We start from the raw sequence: 18,452 nt of genomic DNA on the forward strand, positions 1-18,452 counted from the left end.
AAAAAACTTTAAAAAAAAAAATTAAAAAAAAAAAAAAAAAAAAAAAAGCTCACCACACCCTGAATGTGTATGTGGAATACACCAAGGAGAAAAAGTAGAGTAGGGTTGGAAGAAGAGAAGTCGGCAGAAGAAACTTGGAGTAATTACTGTAGTCATTATGGCAAAGTTACTTTGCCTAATGATAATATATAGTTAATGTTACTGTGCAAATAGCTATGTAAATGAGTGACTTGAGAAGTTCTAATTAAAACATTTTATCTTTTAATATTCAAATAAAAATCCCACCTCCTATTACATCATAATATTTTAGAAATTACAGGGAGAAAAATTGGTCACAAACGTTTCAGAATGCCAGTCTTTTTTAATTAGGGTAGAAGGTCTCACTTTTCAATTTTTTCCCTGTTTTCTGATAACTTGACAGCACCTAGAAATTATTAAAATAAATAGGGAAGACAGAAACCTAGAGGGGCTACTACAGAAAACAATCATGGATTTTCCCCATTTTTCTTGTAACAGCCTATGCGACTAAGGAGAACTGTCCCTAAGTATTTACATAGATTTCAAAGCTCCTACGGGCTCATGACATGGATTCAAAGAATGTTTGTACTATCAAAGGAAACCTTTGTTCTCCAGAACCTTGTAAAAGCAATTATATGTTTCAATTGATTGCCTTTCAGCTTAGAAGGCACTTTCCAGAAAACATCCACCCTTTTCAGTCATTTTATGACTCAAACCAAATTCCAAGTATTTGCCAGTCATGCCTTCCATTAAATACCCCAAATAATATGCATCCTTTATTTGCCAGTGTTCCATGTATTTTTCTTTTTCTTTCTTTCTTTCTTTCTTTCTTTCTTTCTTTCTTTCACTTCACTTTGATGTTATTAGGAAGATGGATGGTGCATTTCTAGGGACACTTTTTGTAAAGAGAATAAACCAAAATAATTTTTTTTATTAGGCCATGATGTCATAAATATAAGTACACAACAAGAATGTCGCACAGTAGGTAGAGATTAAGTCACAGCTCCCTGAAGGTTACATGTATTGATTTGTCATTGTTGGGTTTCTTTTTCACTGTGTTAAAAATTATCAAATAGCAAGATGGTCTACAGGAAAGTTGAGAAAATCCAGGTTGTTTCCTTTAGAAGAATCATTTGTGACAATTTTCAGAATACACTTTAAAAATATCATACAGCAATCTGAAAAAAAAAAATCCAGTTGGTCTACTTTGATAAAATTTGTATGCTATTTTGGAATACAGAGGATTTCCATGATTGTGAAAACAAACTCACACCCCACATACTGTCAGCACCTCCCTACCCCCCCTCTATTTTGAATGTTGTTGAAAACAAAGTGATTCTCAGAAACAGAATTTGCATTCTAGGCTCTGGGCCAGGGAGAATTTAAACAGACAAGTTACACACTCTTGAAAATGGCATTTTATATTAGAAGCCGTGGGACCTCCAAGTCCAATTAAATGAACAGCGCAGCTCATGATAAGGAAAGTGTTTGCAAAAGCATATAGAGGCTTTGCTTTTTTTTTTAAAAATAATGAATTTACTTTGGGTCACATTTTGTGAAGCAAACAACAGCTGTGACAGGGAGGCTTTTATTCTGTGCATGTATATATTGCAGGCACTTAAGAGTTACTAGACTCATCAATCAGTCCTCTGTTTCCTTCTGTCAAATCACCTAGCAACGTGCACTGTGTACTATAGAATCAAGTATGGTTAACGTGAGCTAATCCCAGATCAGCTTGCTGCAGAGTGCCATCCTCATGGGCAAACTCAAACTGTTTTTATTCAAAGTGAGGCCATGACTGATGACTCTGTTACCTCTGGTGTAGGTTTGTTTGTTTAGTTTTAAACTGTATCTCAGATACAATAGTCATGCCCATAAAGCAAGCAAGATTCAAATAAGTCCCATTTTTTATTGCCACTAGTACAGCTTTTTATTTTCTTTTTCCTTTTTTTAAAGTTTATTTATTTTGAGAGAAAGACAGCAAGCAGGGGAGATACAGAGAGAAGGAGAGAGAGAATCCCAAGCAGGCTCTATGCTGTTAGCACAGAGCCTAGTGCAAGGCTCAAACTCATAAACCATGAGATCATGACCTGATCCCAAACCAGGAGTACAACACTTAACCGACTGAGCCACCCAGGTGCCTCTTGCACAGCTTTTTAAAAAATAATTGGATGGCATCAGAATTAAACTGTGTTTGCATTTAATGCACATTTGAAGTTCATAAAAAAATTTCAGAATCAACAGTAGAGACTTTAAAGGTCTGAAAGATTCATTGCAGTCATTGTACAAAAGTCTTGGAGCTCAAAAGAGTACCCAGATTGCCAACTGGCTGTCAGTAATTTAACAGAAACATCACCCACTGGTTATCAGAAGACCTGGCTTTGTTAGGTCTGCTGCTAATTTCTGACTTTGGGGAGGTTTACTAGTCTGGCACTACAATTCTCTCATCAACAGTAAAATGACTGCTTTGAATTTGTGGGTGGTTTTCCTTCTGTGTTCCTAGGATTTTCTTGAGTAGCTATTGAAGAGGGCTGGTAGGTCAGGTGAGGCACTGCTTCGATTAGTTAGCCTTCCACCCACTCGATATTTCAAAGTTTTTTCGTGATAATTCATTTAGAAACAACAACATAAAAGGGAGAATGGCTCTAGCTCTAAAAAGGCATTTGAAAACCACAGTCTAGGCTAATTGGTAAGCCCTCCTGTACTCTACTGTCTGGTGTTAAAAGGAAGACTGTTTCCATGACATAGAGTCGGTGGACACTTGGACCAGCTCTTCCCTTAGAGATGGGCAGTGCTGGTTGACTTCAAACAGTTACTTTAGAGCTTTCATTTGAACCCTGTTCTCCATGTTTTATTAGAACTGAGCACCCTTCCTCTCCCCCTGCCCTGTAAAAGTTAATCAACCTGCAAGGAATTTTTTTTTTTTTTAACTGAAGGAAGCAGAAAATGACCTATTTAACAAATGAGACCTACACAGTATATTTTATTTTGATTCTCTAAATATAAAAAGTACTTTCCCCATCTCTTGAGGAAAATAAGCTATAAGAGGTAAAGTACTCATAAAGTACAAAGTACTTTATAACAAAGTACTTTATGACAAAGTACTGAGAAGCTCTCGTGAATCAATGTAACCAGTGCACCTTTTTTTTCTTTCTTTCCTCCCATATCAAATTGAGCTGTCCTATGTGTGGTATTTGGTAATAGCACTGTATATTGTGGGTGATATAGGAAGTTTTGTCTTCATCACTTCATCCTCAGCTGGCTGTGATGCTCTTGCAAAATTATTTTACTAATGCAAATAAATTTCTTGTATGACTTTTCCTTTCAATTCTACATTCAGTTATGAATCCCTAAATTATAGTAAGACATAATTCATGTAAAGTTTTTTTTTTAAACACTTTGGAATCAATATGCAATTTTGCTAAAATAGTACGTGTCCTCTTTTATGGCTCTCCAACTAATACCCATTGATTGTTACAAACTAATGTAAGAAAATTACATATAAAATATCTAGTGGGTTTGAAACCAAAGTTTGGGAGAAAAGAACTCAAAGAATTCCAGTAGCCATTACCATTATTCCACAATACCCATTGTGACTCTTCCAAATAAAAAAAAAAATGAGTTACAAAGTGGAGTGGTCTAAACTTTAAGCACTCTTCACCAGGTTTCCTGTTTTTTCCAGTTTCATTTTATTGAAAAAAACTATACATTTTAGAAAATGTTTATGGAAGAAATGTAAACATGGCCATGTGTAAAGGACCAACATTTGTAACACAACAAGTATTTATGATCTTATGTGCACTGGACATCACAAGGTTACGAAACAGAAGAATATATATATATTCTGCATAAGAGGACATATGCGCCCAGCCGTTTTGGTATATAGTTTTTTTTGGCAAACTTAGAAAGTAATGAAGCTTAGCAACACCACCCACCTACATTTTGTATTAAGAGCCTCAATTAAAAAAAAAAGGAACCTCAGATTTTTTTTCAGTTGATTTTTCATATCTCTTTATATATTCCAGGCATAGATACTACTGAAGGGGAAACAAACACAAAAATTGTTCTTTTTTTCTTCTTAATTTTGATTCTTGATTGACTACATAAATTAATTTAATATCTTACCTCTCTTATGCTCTCAGAGAGGTATCACTAAATAATTGATTTTGGTTCCCAGAGAACTTCGACTTACTTACTTAAGCACCAAGAATTTTCATCTTGTTTAAATATTTTGAATGTAGCCTTCTCTCAAATGTTTTAGACTTTGGCTTAAAACATAAATTCAGAACGGAATGTAATGTTTTATCAGTAACTCAGGGTTGTAATTGTGGACATTAATGACTTTACATTAAAATAGTGATAACACCAGTGCTTAACTGATATATGGAAGGCTTTAGTCCCCTACCCTGTGTTTCCCAGAAATTGCTGTTTATTTTGACTTTTTTTTGGTCCACTTTTAATAATTTTTTGGTCACATTTCTAACAGCCAGAATATCAGGTTTCACTTCTTGTTTGTGTTAATGTAATTGTCTCTGTTATACCTTTCCATTCTTCTGTATTTTGTCTATTTTCTCTTTATGTTTTGTTTCCAATCTGTATATTTAGAAAACAATCATCTTATGAAAATTGAATTAGAATTATATTTCTAGAGTCAATAGTAAGTAGGTGCTCCTATAATTAAACTGCACAAGCTGAACACATAGGAAGATATACTATTATTATTCATTGTTCCAATTTCTAATATAAAATAATTGCAAAAGGGAAATTAACTCTTAATATTAACATGAAGAAGTTTACTTTTTTTTTTTTTTTTTACATAGTCTTGGTGATATCCATTTTGCCGTTCCAAAGACTTTTTGTCTTCATCTTTATTTTCTGTAATTGTCTGGGTTGGCAGCATATCTGATAACTGAATTGCAAATTGAGTAATAATTATATAAAAGCCAATTTAATCTAGTTTGGTAGTAAAAATTAAAGGTACTAGAGACAGTAATCCATTAGACCATGAACAAAAGAATAACTGGTTGTTTCTATTTGTGTGTTTATATGAAAATAGAATAGTTTTGCTCCTTGAGAGTCACAAAAATCAATACAAAGAGGCAAATTCCATTTCATATAGACTAATTGTTAGAGCAAATTAAAAAGTCCATCAGTGATAGATATGTAACATCAAGGAATAAATAAAGTTTGAATAATGCCTTATTGCTAAGATTTTTAAACGTTTATTTATTTATTTTGAGAGAGAGAGAGAGAGAGAGAGAGAGAGAGAGAGAGAGCGAGCAGGAGAGGGGCAGAGAGAATCCCAAGCAGGCTCCGTGCTGTGAGCCCGGAACTGATGTGAGGCTTGAACCCAGGAACAGTGAGATCATGACCTGAGCCAAAACCAAGAGTCAGATGCTTAACTACTTACCCAATTGAGCCACCCAGGTGCCCTGCTGAGATTTTTAATCAGTTCTTTCTGAGGGCTCTCTTAGAATGGATGCTTACAGAAGTTCCTATATTTAAAATGCTCTGTCCATTATCTCAGTTCCAAATTTGAAGGATATCCCCACATTTAAAGTTTCGTAATGTGACTTCACTTTAAAGATGAGGTTTGAGATACACAGAAAACTTGAGCTTCTATATCCCTTAACTCTTTTTAGTTACCATGATTTTAGAGCCATGATTCTCAGTGTGCCTGAGAATCTTATAGGAAACTTGTTTTAAAAAGTAGATTTATATAGGACTTCCCTAGATACTCTGATTCTGCATTTTTAACAAGTACCCACTGTGGATTCAGGTCTTCACCTAAGTAGCTGGAAGTTATTAGTAAATAGAAAGTACACATGATAATCAATTGGAAACAACATTCATATTTAGTATATAAACCTCTGTTTCACTATCAAATCCATATTCACTGTTTATAAAGCATTCAGAAAACATTACCAGTATTTTATTTAAAGGTGTAATAGGCATTTAAAATAGTATTTAATATAATAAAGCAAATATTAGGAGGTAGTGGGCTAACCAGATTTCTTAATTACAGATTATATGGGAATGTGGTCTTCATTGCTTGTGCTTGTTTTTCTTTGAATAAGTGAATTCTTTTTCTATAATCCAAATCATAAATGTCTTTTTGTTCCTTCATGTGTACTTAATACCTTTCTCTACTTAACTTTAGAGCAACCATCCAAACCTGAAATTGTAAGCAAAGCACCTTTTCTCGAAACAGAGCAGCTAAAACAGGTAAGAACTTGGATTAATTGCCTTCACTTAGCTTAATGTTAAATGTCTTCTCCTGGCTTCAGATTCCAGGACAAATAAGGATAGACTTTGCTCTTATGGAGGTGGCAAGGTTGCCAGTGCCAATCAGAAAATCTGCCCGAGTTAGAGTGGGAACACGGAGGATGATGTAATCATTTCTGAAGGGAGAAGAGTGGGGAATAATCAGACATCAGGCTTTCTTGTTTGAATGAACTGAATGTTAAGTGGAGTCTTAATGTTAAGATGAGTAGATTTTCTCCAAGCCAAGGGTAGAAAGGCTTTCCAACAACATGATACACTATGACATGAAGGAGAATGGCATTTTTAGGAAGCATCAAGTTATTCACTTCGCTGGAACTTTGTGTAGCGGAACAGTGGGCAAGAGAGTACAATAAAAGATAAATCTGGAGAAGTAAAGAGAAGCTGGGTTATGACAAGCTGTATGTAATGGTGGGAGTTTGGACTTTATCCTATTGACAGATCAAACTGTTGAAAAGTTGAGGTAAAGATGTGATAAGATCAGATTTGAACAATCGCATTAGCAGAAGTGTGAAGAGAGGCTGTATTGAGAAGGGACAAACTGGAGTTTACATTTGGGCTAATGGACTAATGATATTATTTTCACTAACTGAAATACCTAAATTTTCCTTTGTGAAGAAAAAAACCAAACAGTTCTTTGAATCAGATTAAATTTTTTCTGCATAACAGGGGTGCCTGGGTGGCTCAGGTTGGTAGAGCCTCCAACTCTTGGTTTCAGCTCAGGTCATGATCTGGTGGCTTGTGAATTCAAGCCCTGCCTCAGGCTCTGTGCTGACAGTGTGGAGCCTGCTTGGGATTCTCTCTCTCCCTCTCTGTCTCTCAAAATAAATAAATAAACTTAAATTTTTTTTTTAATCTTTAAAAAATTTTTACTGCATCACATTTTTTAACAATGCTAGCTATTAAAGTTATAACACGGTTGAAAAAAGTGGTGGGAATTATAGATTTGGTAAGTATATAAGTGTATGTATCTGAACTTGATATAGTACGAGACTGGAGAGGCAGCCCCACTTAATGACTCTTGCATACTAAGATCTGTGAACCATGGGAAAAGCCAATGTTAATGTAGTTATGTTATTTAGTTAATGTTAAAAATGAATAATGTCGAAATGAATTTGGTAATGCTTTTAAATGAATGTGATTTTATTAAAAGTGGCAGCATCTATTGCATATTTTTAAATGGGCAAGACCATAATTTTAAGTATGAGACCTTGTTTTTAATGCAAGAGAGCATTTATTCAGTCCCTCGTCCATGCTCAGATAATGAATGGGTCAGGGAACCTTTGGAATAACTGCATCCTCTGAGGAGTCTAAAACTTTCAAATTGACAACCACTGATGGAAATGAGGTAGCAACATTCCCTCTTCTTTTTGCAGTTGGGAGACTGCATTTCAAAAGACAGTTATCCAGATGGCAACATCACGTGGTACAGGAATGGAAAAGTGCTACAACCTCTTGAAGGAGGTGGGTATGCAGTGGGCAATAAATTCAGATGACCTATTTTGACTTTCTCTTCTCTTGGCATTCCTTAGACTGTCCTGCATCTAAACATATTGCCCTCTTTGATCTATGACTCTATGCTTTGTTACTTTAAGTAACCATTAAGTCATTAAGTGATTCTTTAAAACATCATTTTAGCCCTTGTGTGGAAGAATCAAGAGCAGAGAAAAATTATTTCTGTATATGGCATGTTCTAGACGTTAATTAAAGTGAGTGGGAGATAGGATTCCAGGATTCTATTTCTGTCTATTTCTCTGATTTCATCGTTCTGAAAAGACATTCTACCTCAGTACATGTCAATTTTCCCTCCTGTTAAATATAGTAAGAAGGACAAAACCACTTCTCAAAGATTTTGCGACATTCTATTAAGTGTTGTGATTTTCCAGTGAAAGATGCTATCATTAGTATTCTTATTTTCTTCAGTGGTGGTCATAATTTTTAAAAAGCAAATGGACCCGGTAACTCAGCTCTATACCATGACTTCATCCCTGGAATACAAGGCAACCAAGGCTGACATACAAATGCCATTCACCTGCTCTGTGACATATTTTGGACCATCTGGCCAGAAAACAGTTCATTCTGAACAAGCAATCTTTGATATTTATTGTAAGTAACTATATAATTATGCAATTTAATTTCTGAGAGTATTCAAACGGTATTAATCTTCTAAGTCCCAATCCACATGCTCTTTGAATTCTGCTTTCAACCCCCCATTTCTGTTCTTCACTCAAATAATATCTTTCTCCTTGGAAGACCTTTTAAAATGAATGCTTAACTATGCTATGAAACCTTTCACTTTCCATTTGTCATTTCTGAACATCTCTTCTGTATTCTGCTAGATGCTAAATTCCTTAAAGACATGATCTCTGACTTAGTCTGACCCCTTTGGGTAGTCCTTAGCCTGGCACACAGCTATGAATTTTGTAAGAGTTCAAAATGCCATCTGATTACTTTCTGAATGAATGACAGATGAATAGAGGCTTATGACTGATTGGTCTTCTAGATATGGGATTTCCATTTTAATGAAAAGATGTATTTTAATAATGGGATCAATTGCATAAGTTTAAATAGGATGTTGTATTCCAAGACATTTGGTTAACTTTATTTAATAGATTGGAAACATAGAATATTATACTAAAAAGGAACCTTCTTGATCATCTGATCTAACAACATTATTTTACTCAGCAGTAAAGTGAGGGTCAGAGACTTGCCCTAAAGTGCCGTGGAGACTGGGTTAGAATCTTTTTCTGCAATGTTGTTCTCTATACTGTAAGGCAGGTGCCAAGATTCAGAGCAAACATACTCATAATGCAGGCCCAGCTCAGTGTGTTTCTAGAAGAGGAGCTTAACTACTTTTGGTCTCAGTTTGGAAAAAAAAATAACTCATAGTGTTGTTATGGAGATTAAGTGAAATCACAGATCTAAAATAGCATCCTATATCGCTCATTAAACTCTTGTTATTAAGTTAGTGTTATTATTACTATACGATCATTATTACTATGTAAGCATAGAACTAGAGATATCACTTTTGGAGAAATGTAAGAAAGCATGTCATTATTTTTAAAAAATGAATCAAAACTTCTTATAATACTACCGTATGGGTAGAATAACCTAGTACTTCTGCATCTATTCTGGAGAAAGAATAGAAATGCCAGTTGAGCCTTTGGAGAGTTTTGTCTCATCTACATTTCTATTTTGGTTCCATAAAATGCAGAATATTATATAGAAACAAAACTAAAATTCCACTCGCCCTAACAAGAAGAGATTGTTTTGCCTTAAACGTTGTATGTAAGTTTCAACTTGACTTAAAAGCGAGGATTTAAAAGATTTCACTATGTACAGCTTATCTAACATCAAACTATTATTTCTGTAAGTAAAGGCAGAATTTACTTTACAGAATCTGTCTGTTCAAAAATATCCAATTGGAAATAAACTATCTTGGTGTAAGTGCAAGAGTACAAGATAGGAAAGAGCATCAAGATGAGTAATAAGGATGGGGAAATTGGCTTAAGAAAAAAACAGGAATGTATGTATCAGTCATGAGGAGTTGGGTAGGCAGAAAAGTCCTTGGAAGAATAAGAAGGAAATGATTTTACTGTGGCTGGATGGGGGGGGGGGGGGTGCATTTGGCACAGCTTTTAAGAAGGCAAAATGTATGCAGTGCTGGGCTTCACAGTAAAGATATAAAAGTGCTTAAGATATAGTCCTGGCATTCAAGGAGTTTACTACTCCAATAGAGAAATAAGATAACTACATCAGGAGGAAATTGTCAGTGCAAGGTTGCAAATGGTAAGTGACACTCAGAACTCCGTAAAATAGCCCCCAAAGCTCAGATGTCCAAGGACAGTGATTCTCAGGCTTTTGTGTGCATCAGAATTACCAGAAGGACTTAGAACACAGATCACTGGATCCTGTTCTGAAGTTTCTCATCCAGTAGTTGTGGGGAAGGGTCCAGCACTTTGCATGTGTAACAAATTCCTTGGTGATACTCACGCTGTTCATCGGAGGACCACACTTGGAGACCCACTGCTCTAGGTGACTTCAGAGAGGAGAAGGCGGGAGCTAAACAGAAAGGACAAAGAATACATTCATAATACAGAAATTTGATCAATTTATCTTGAGAAAGATGCACTAGTCTACTCCTACCCTCGTCTCCCTTACCCTGTCCAGTCAGTAATAAAGTTTTATAGAATCTAGTTCTTTAATCTTTATGTTTGTCTGATTCTGCCTCTGACGCTGCCTAAGAATATGCCACCATTTGTCATCGCCAGTATTTCTGTGATTTCCAAAATAATATTCCTTTTGTTCACTCCAAACTGCCCTCCAAGCTGCTGCCAGAAATATCTTTCTAAAAACAAATGTGACCATGTTAGTGCTGTGTGATGACAGTTTTTTAATGACTCCTCAGATCTCTCAGATTAACCTTCACACCCCAAATATTTTTTCTTCCATGTTTTAATTTAAATTCCAGTTAGTTAACATACAGTGTAATATTAGTTTCAGGGGTAGGATTTAGTGATTCATCACTTACATACGACACCAGGTACTCATCACAAGTGCAGTGCCCTCGTTAATCCCCACCACCCGTTTAACCCAACTCCTGCACATCTCCTCTCCAGCAACCCTCAGTGTGTTCTCTATAGTTAAGAGTCTGTTTTATGGTTTGCCTCTCTCTCTTTCTTTTCCCCTATGTTCTTCTGTTATGTTTCTTAAATTCTGTATATGAGTGAAATCATATGTTTCTTTCATAAAATTGTCTTTGATTTATGTTGCTTAGCAAGATACTCTCTAGCTCCATCCACATCATTGCAAATGGCAAGATTTCATTCTTTTTATGGCTGAGTAATATTCCATTATGTGTGTATGTGTATGTGTGTGTATATTCCATTGTGTGTGTGTGTGTGTGTGTGTGTGTGTGTGTGTGTGTGTACACATACAAACACACATCCCACTCTTCTTTATCCATTCATCAGTTGATAGACATTTTGGCTCTTTCCACAATTTGACTATTGTTGATAATGCTGCTATAAACATCAGGGTGAAAGTAACTTTCAAATTAGTATTTTTGTATCCTTTGGGTAAAGGATAGTGCAATTGCTGGGTCATAGGGTAGTTCTTTTTTTAACTTTTTGAAGAACCTCCATACTGTTTTACAGAGTGACTGTACCAGTTTGCATTCCCACCAATGGTGCAAGAAGGTTCCCCTTTCTCTGCATCTTCGCCAATGCCTGTTGTTTCCTGTATTGTGAATTTTAGCCATTCTGACAGGTTTGAGGTGATATCTCACTGTAGTTTCGATTTCAGTTTCCCTGATGATGGGTAATACTGAGCATCTTTTCATGTCTGTTAGCCATTTGTATGTCTTCTTTCGAAAAATGTCCATCCATGGGCATGGTCTTCTGCCCATTTTTTAACTGGATTATTTGTTTTTTGGATGTTGAGTTCTATACATTTTTGTATATTTGAATACTAATCCCTTATCAGATATGTCATTTGCAAATACATTCTCCCATTCTGAAGATTGGCTTTTAGTTTTGTTGATTGTTTTGTTCACTGTGCAGAAGCTCTTTATCTTGGTGAGGTCCCTTTATAGTTCAGGTTTCTTTTGTTTCTCTTGCCTCAGAAGACATATCTAGACATATCTATGAAGAAATTGCTACGGCCGATGTGAAAGAGGTTACTGCCCTTGTTGTCCTCTAAGATTTTGATGGTTTGCTGTCTCACAGTTAAGTCATTCATCCATTTTGAATTTATTTTTGTGTATGGTGTAAGGAGGTGATCTAGTTTCATTCTTTTGCATGTTGCTGTCCAGTTTTATCAGCACCATTTGTAAAGAGGCTATCTTTTTTCCATTGGATATTCTTTCCTGCTTTGATAAAGTTTAGTTGATCATATAGTTGTGGGTCCATTTCTGAGTTTTCTATTCTGTTCCATTGATCTGTGTCTGTTTTTGTTCCAGTACCATACTGTCTTGATGACTATAGCTTTATAATATAGCTTAAGGTTCAAAATTATGATGCCTCCAGCTTTGCTTTGCTTTTCCAAGGTTCCTTTGGCTATTTGGGGTCTTTTGTGGTTCCATACAAATTGTAGGATTGTTTGTTCTAGCTCTGTGAAAAATGCTGGTGGTATTTTGGTAGAGATTGCATTAAATGTGTAGATTGCTTTGGGTAGTATCAACATTTTAACAATATTTATTCTTCCATTCCAAGAGCAGAGAAAGTTTTTGCATTTCTTTGTGTCATCTTCCATTTCTTTAATGAGTGCTTCATAGTTTTCAGATCTGGACTCTGAAAACTTTTACCTCTTTGGTTACATTTATTCCTAGGTATTTTATGGTTTTTGGTGCAATTGTAAATGGGATTGATTCCTTGATTTTTTTTTTTTTTTGTTCTGCTGCTTCATTATTGGTTTCTGGACATTGATTTTGTGTCCTGTGACTCTACTGAATTCATGTATGAGTTCTAGCAATTTTTGGTGGCGTCTATCAGGTTTCTACACAGAGTATCATGTCATCTGCAAATAGTGAAAGTTTGACTTCTTCCTGGCTGATTGGATGGATTTTATTTCTTTTTGTTGTTTGATTACTGAGACTGGAACTTCCAGTACTATGTTAAATAGTGGTGAGAGTGAACATCTTTATCTTGTTTCTGATGGTAGAAGAAAAGGTCTTAGTTTTTCCCCATTGAGGATGACATTAGCTGTTTTTGTTGTTGTTGTTGTTGTTGTTTATGTGGCCTTTATTATGTGGAGGTATATTCCCTCTATCCCTAATGTTTTTAGGGTTTTTATCAAGAATGGATGTTGTACTTTGTAAAATGTCCTTTCTGCATCTATTGATAGTATCATGGTTCTTATCCTTTCTTTTCTTAATGTTGGTGTATTAACGTTGATTGATTTGCAAATATTGAACCACCCTTGCAACCAAGGAATAAATCCCACTTGATCATGGTGAATGATTCTTTTAATGTACTGTTGGATTCAATTTGCTAGTATTTTGTTGAGAATTTTTGTGTCCATGTTCATCAGGGATATTGGCCCATAATTCACTTTTTTAGTGGAGTCTTTGTTTGGTTTTGGAATTAGGTTAATGCTGACCTCATAGAATGAGTTTGGACGTTTTCCTTCCTTTTCTAGTTTTTGGAGTAGTTTGAGAAGAATAGGTATTATCTCTTCTCTAAATGTTTGGTAGAATTCCCCTGTGAAGCCTTCTGGCCCTGGACTTATGTTTGTTGGGAGATTTGTGATTATTGATTCAATTTCTTTGCTGGTTTTTGGTCTGTTCGCATTTTCTGTTTCTTCCTATTTTAGTTTTGGTAGCTTATATGTTTCTAGGAATTTATCCATTTTTTCCAGATTGTCCAATTTGTCGCTATATAATTTTTCATAATATTCTCTTATAAGTGTTTGTATTCTTGTTATGTTGGTTGTTATTTCTCCTGTCTCATTTGTGATTTTATTTATTTGGGTCCTTTCTTTTTTCGGTAAGTCTGGCTAGGGGTTTATCAATTTTATTAATTTTTTCAAAGAACCAGCTCCTGGTTTCATTGATCTGTTCTAGCTGTTTGTTTGTTTCTGTATCCTTTATTTTTCTTCTAATTTTTATTATTTCCCTCCTTCTACTGGCTTTAGGCTTCATTTGTTGTTGTTATTCTAGCTCCTTTTGGTGTAAGGTTTAATTATGTATTTGAGATTTTTCTTGCTTCTTGAGGTAGGACTGTATTGCTATATACTTCTCTTTTATGATGCTTTTGCTGCACCTCAAAGGTTTTGGACCTCCATGTTTTCATTTTCATTTGTTTCCCTATATTTCCTTGTTTTTTTCTTTAATGTCCTGTTTGACCTATTCATTCTTGAGTAGGATGTTCTTTAACCTCCATGTATTTGTGGTCTTTCCAAATTTTTTCTTATGGTTGACTTCAAGTTTCATAGCAGTGTGGTCAGAAAATATACATGGTATGATCTCAATTTTTGTTACTTGTCAAGGCCTGATTTATGACCTACTACGTGATCTATTCTGGAGAATGTCCCTTGTGCACTTGAAAAAATGTGTATTCTTCTACTTTAGAATGAAATGTTCTTGATATATCTGTTTAGTCCATCTGGTCTAGTGTATCATTCAAAGCCCTTGTTTCCTTGTTGATTTTTGCTTTGATGATCTGTCCAGTGATATAAGTGGAGTGTTAAAGTCCTCTTCTATTATTGTATTATTATTGATGTATTCCTGTGTGTTTGTTATTGTTTTACATATTTGGGTTCTTCCAAGTTGGGGGAATAAATATTTACAATTTTTAGGGCTTCTTGTTGGATAGACCCATTTATTATGATATAGTGCCCCTATTTACCTCTTGTTATAGTCCTTGGCTTAAAATCTAGTTTTCTGATGTAAGAATTGCTACCCTAACTTTCTTTTGGCATCGATTTGTGCGCTAAATGTTTTTCTATCCCCTCACTTTCAATCTGCAGGGGTCCTTAGGCCTAAAATGAGTCTCTTGTAGGCCGCATATAGATGGGTCTTGTTTTTATTTTTTAATCAATTCCGATACCCTATGTATTTTGATTAGAGCTTTTAGTTCATTTACACTCAGAGTAATTATTGATATATATGAATTAAGTGCCATTTTATGACTTGTTTTGTCATTGTTCTGGAGATTTTCTCTGTCCCTTTCTAGTCTTTGTCATTGTCATTCTTTCTTTCCTATTCAAAGAGTTCCCTTAAATAGTTCTTACAGGACTGGTTTAGTGATCACAAACTCCTTTAATTTTTGTTTGTCTGGAAAACTCTTTATCTCTCCTTCTACTCTGAATGATAGCCTTACTGGATAGAGTATTCTTGCCTGCAGATTTTTCCCATTCAGCATGTTGAATATATTATGCCACTCCCTTAGGACCTGACAAGTTTCTGTGGAGAGATCTGCTACTAACCTTATTGGTCTTCCCTTATAAATTATGGACTTCTTTTGTCTTGGTGTTTTTAGGATTTTTTTTATCTTTATATTTTGTAAATTTAACTACAATATGTCTTCGTGTTGACCTGGTTTTGTTGATTTTGAGGGAGCTCTCTGTGCCTCTTGGCTTTGGATGTTGGTTTCCTTCCCCAGATTAGGAAAGTTTTCACCTATAATTTCCTCAAATAAAACTTCTGCCCCTATTTCTCTCTCTTCTTCTGGAACTCCTGTGATCTGAATGTTATCATGTTTGATGGAGTCTTGGGATTCCCTAAGTCTACTTTTGTGAACCAAGATTTTTCTTTCCCTCTTCTCTTAACACTCCCAATTTTGATATGCCTTGAATCTCTTGCAGCCATGGTCTCAATCTTTACCACTTCACTGTATCTTCTTCCATCTTGTTCTGTTTTCCAGATGCCTCCCATAGAATACTGCTTACTTGCCTATCCATTTGCTGTCACCACCTTACTTTTATTTTCTAGCAAACACCTACTTATTCTTTAAAACCCAGCTATAGCATCAACTCCTACAATATCCTTCCCAGTCTTATGCATCTATAAGCTACCAATGATCACATTATATGCAATTTTTATGTTGTTACAGATCTTATAAATAGATTGAAAATCATGCTGTTTTCAACTTAATAACTTTAGCACTTAGTGCCTGCACAAAATAAATATTAGCTAAACAAATTAATTCATGATTGGGCAGAGCATAAATGGAAAGATGGGACAAGGAAAATTTAAAATAGACTCTTGCTTATTATGTAGTGGTATATATAGATATATAGTTGAACTAGTTGAAGGCAATTATGGGTACAAGGTTAAGAAATTTTTTTTTCAATCTTCACATATTGGTATCACATGAAGGATCTTGCATATCATTGTAATATTCAAAACACTACTTCAAAACTGATTTAAAGGAAATATGTATGTGAAGGATTAGAATGAGGGACTGACTAAAGTTTGAGGGTAGTATTTCAGGTAATCTGTGGGAGAACTTGGATTATAGAAGTGTTAGTAGGAATAAAAGGAGAGAATCAGATGCAAAAAATAGTATTGATCACTAAGACTTGGTGACAGAGTAGATAAGAGAAAGGCAGAATACCTGGCAGAATGATTTACTAATGGACAGAGCAAAATAGGGACAACAGGAGAGCAAGTGATGGTTGATTTTGTTTGAGGCATGTTCATTGAACATCTAGAAAGTTACTGTTAAAACTCACATCTCTCTGATCTCATTGTAGTTCTTCAATTCTCTAATGCAGAGCAGAGCCTATTGAAAGAGGACACAGAGAAGGGAAGTTTTGAAATAAAGCAGAAAGTCAAATACATTGTGATCCCTATCTGTTCTGATGTCAGTTTTGATTGAGTAGTCTCACAGTGACAAGTGACAGGACAAAACTGTCAGTGAAGGGCCACATAAAAGAGTGAAGAAGACCTAGAAATGGAAGGTCAGAGAGGGGGATGGCAAAAAACAAACTTTATTTACTTTCCAACTCTACTGGGAACTGCTGATCAAGGAACTTCCTCACGGAAATTCAGGAAAACTAACAAAAAGTATATTAAACCAATCACTGTTTACCTTCAGAACATCCTGGGCAAATATTCAGAGAGACCCCATGCATGAAGAAAAGGCAACAAAGTAATCTATATCAACCCTTTTAAGTTTTGTATGCATTTTGATTTTGAGAAGAGAAATGATAGCAAGAGATAGAAAAAAAAAACACCTCAGAATCTATCACTTATTTGTTTTATTAGCTAATAAAAAAAGTAAGTCTTCATAGATTATTATTCTACTCCTACTCTTATTCTATTATTCTTATTATCCAGCTATATAACAAGTATGTATATTAGAAAGTGGGTCATTTATAACTGCCAACACCCCCTCCTCTTATTTCCTGTTTGCTACATATGGTCCATTGTATCCAAGTCTTTAATTTCTTTAGTGTTCTACTACTAGCAGTAGCCTCTACTAAAGAATACCCTTTAGCCCTATTTTCTCCATAGAAAGTGACTAAAATGGAATGGAAAGTGCACCTTTGCCCCAATGAACAGAACAGAATTACAATACATTTACAGTCCTGTTGACTGGGTTAAGGATCTCCTTCAGTTCACAGGATTCATCTTTTTGAAAACTGATCTACTCTCCTGCGTGCCCAAAGTCTTGCTGGTTGTTTAGCTCATGTCTCTTTTTATTCAATATAAGGTATTATTATATAAGATGAGCATAGGGGTGACCTAACAGTTTTAGCTACTATGCTAGCTGATCCAGTCTTTCCAAAACGTGAGGTTCATATAATAGAGTTAAATGTCCTTATAATGAAATCATGCAGTGAGATTGTTCCTACTGGTCTTTTACACATAAAATAATTATGGTCATTTCTACCTCAGTTAAAGACATTTTGCTAAGAAGAAATTGGTTTCTATGTAACAAGGTCTCTTTGTAGTTTGCTGTAACCAAGATTAGTACTTGTTTTAGCAAGTAGCTATTAACTTCAATCCCTCTATAAAAAGATACATTTAAGTAATTACCATTACTAGCTTCTTGAGAAAATTGTGTATAATTTAGTCATTTATATTGTATGTACAGAGTAATTTGGTACTTGATGAAAATGGTTAACTTGTGTCTGTGACTCTTGTAGATCCTACTGAACAAGTGACAATACAAGTGCTGCCATCAAAAAATGCCATCAAAGAAGGGGATAACATCACTCTCAAGTGCTTGGGAAATGGTAACCCTCCTCCTGAGGAATTTTTGTTTTACTTACCAGTAAGTGCTTACGGATTATTACTTGGGCTTAACTACTATCATTTTGTCCTGTTGTGTGGCAGCTAGCTGACATTAAAAATTGTATGTACTTGGACAGCTTAAGAGAGAACGGTGTTATTCTTGGGGAAAAGGGACACCTGTAGAATGTCCTTTGAAAGCTGTAGGGGTTTTTTTGTGATTGTTTTTGGCATCTGCCAGTGATCGTGCCTTTTCCCTCAGTGTTAAGAGATTTCAGGGGGAAAGAGATAAAAAGCTGCTCATAGGAAACCATAATTACAAAAACTCAAGTTTTCATTATCCAGATAAGCTATAAAAATCTCTTCAAAAACAGGTAACTCTAAAATGAAGAATGATGACAGCAAATGGCTTGATGTAGATTCTAGGTCTACCCACAATGCCTTCATGAACACATCTCTGAACCTCCAAAGTAGG

At 35.3% G+C, this 18,452-nt stretch overlaps 1 protein-coding gene across 2 annotated transcripts in view; it reads left to right on the top strand.

Moving 5' to 3' along the window:
• Positions 1-18,452, top strand: part of ALCAM (activated leukocyte cell adhesion molecule) — a 217,070-nt gene that overhangs the window by 163,141 nt on the left and 35,477 nt on the right. For both annotated transcript variants that reach the window (XM_040484404.1, XM_040484403.1), the window contains exons 4-7: positions 6,179-6,243; positions 7,677-7,764; positions 8,224-8,406; positions 17,893-18,020. In XM_040484404.1, the coding sequence (XP_040340338.1) occupies positions 6,179-6,243; positions 7,677-7,764; positions 8,224-8,406; positions 17,893-18,020 (464 nt within the window). The remainder of the gene's footprint in view (positions 1-6,178; positions 6,244-7,676; positions 7,765-8,223; positions 8,407-17,892; positions 18,021-18,452) is intronic.

This window comes from Herpailurus yagouaroundi, unplaced genomic scaffold, assembly GCF_014898765.1.
Source record: "Herpailurus yagouaroundi ecotype Mexico unplaced genomic scaffold, PumYag 162, whole genome shotgun sequence".
Classification (NCBI taxonomy): Eukaryota; Metazoa; Chordata; class Mammalia; order Carnivora; family Felidae; genus Herpailurus; species Herpailurus yagouaroundi.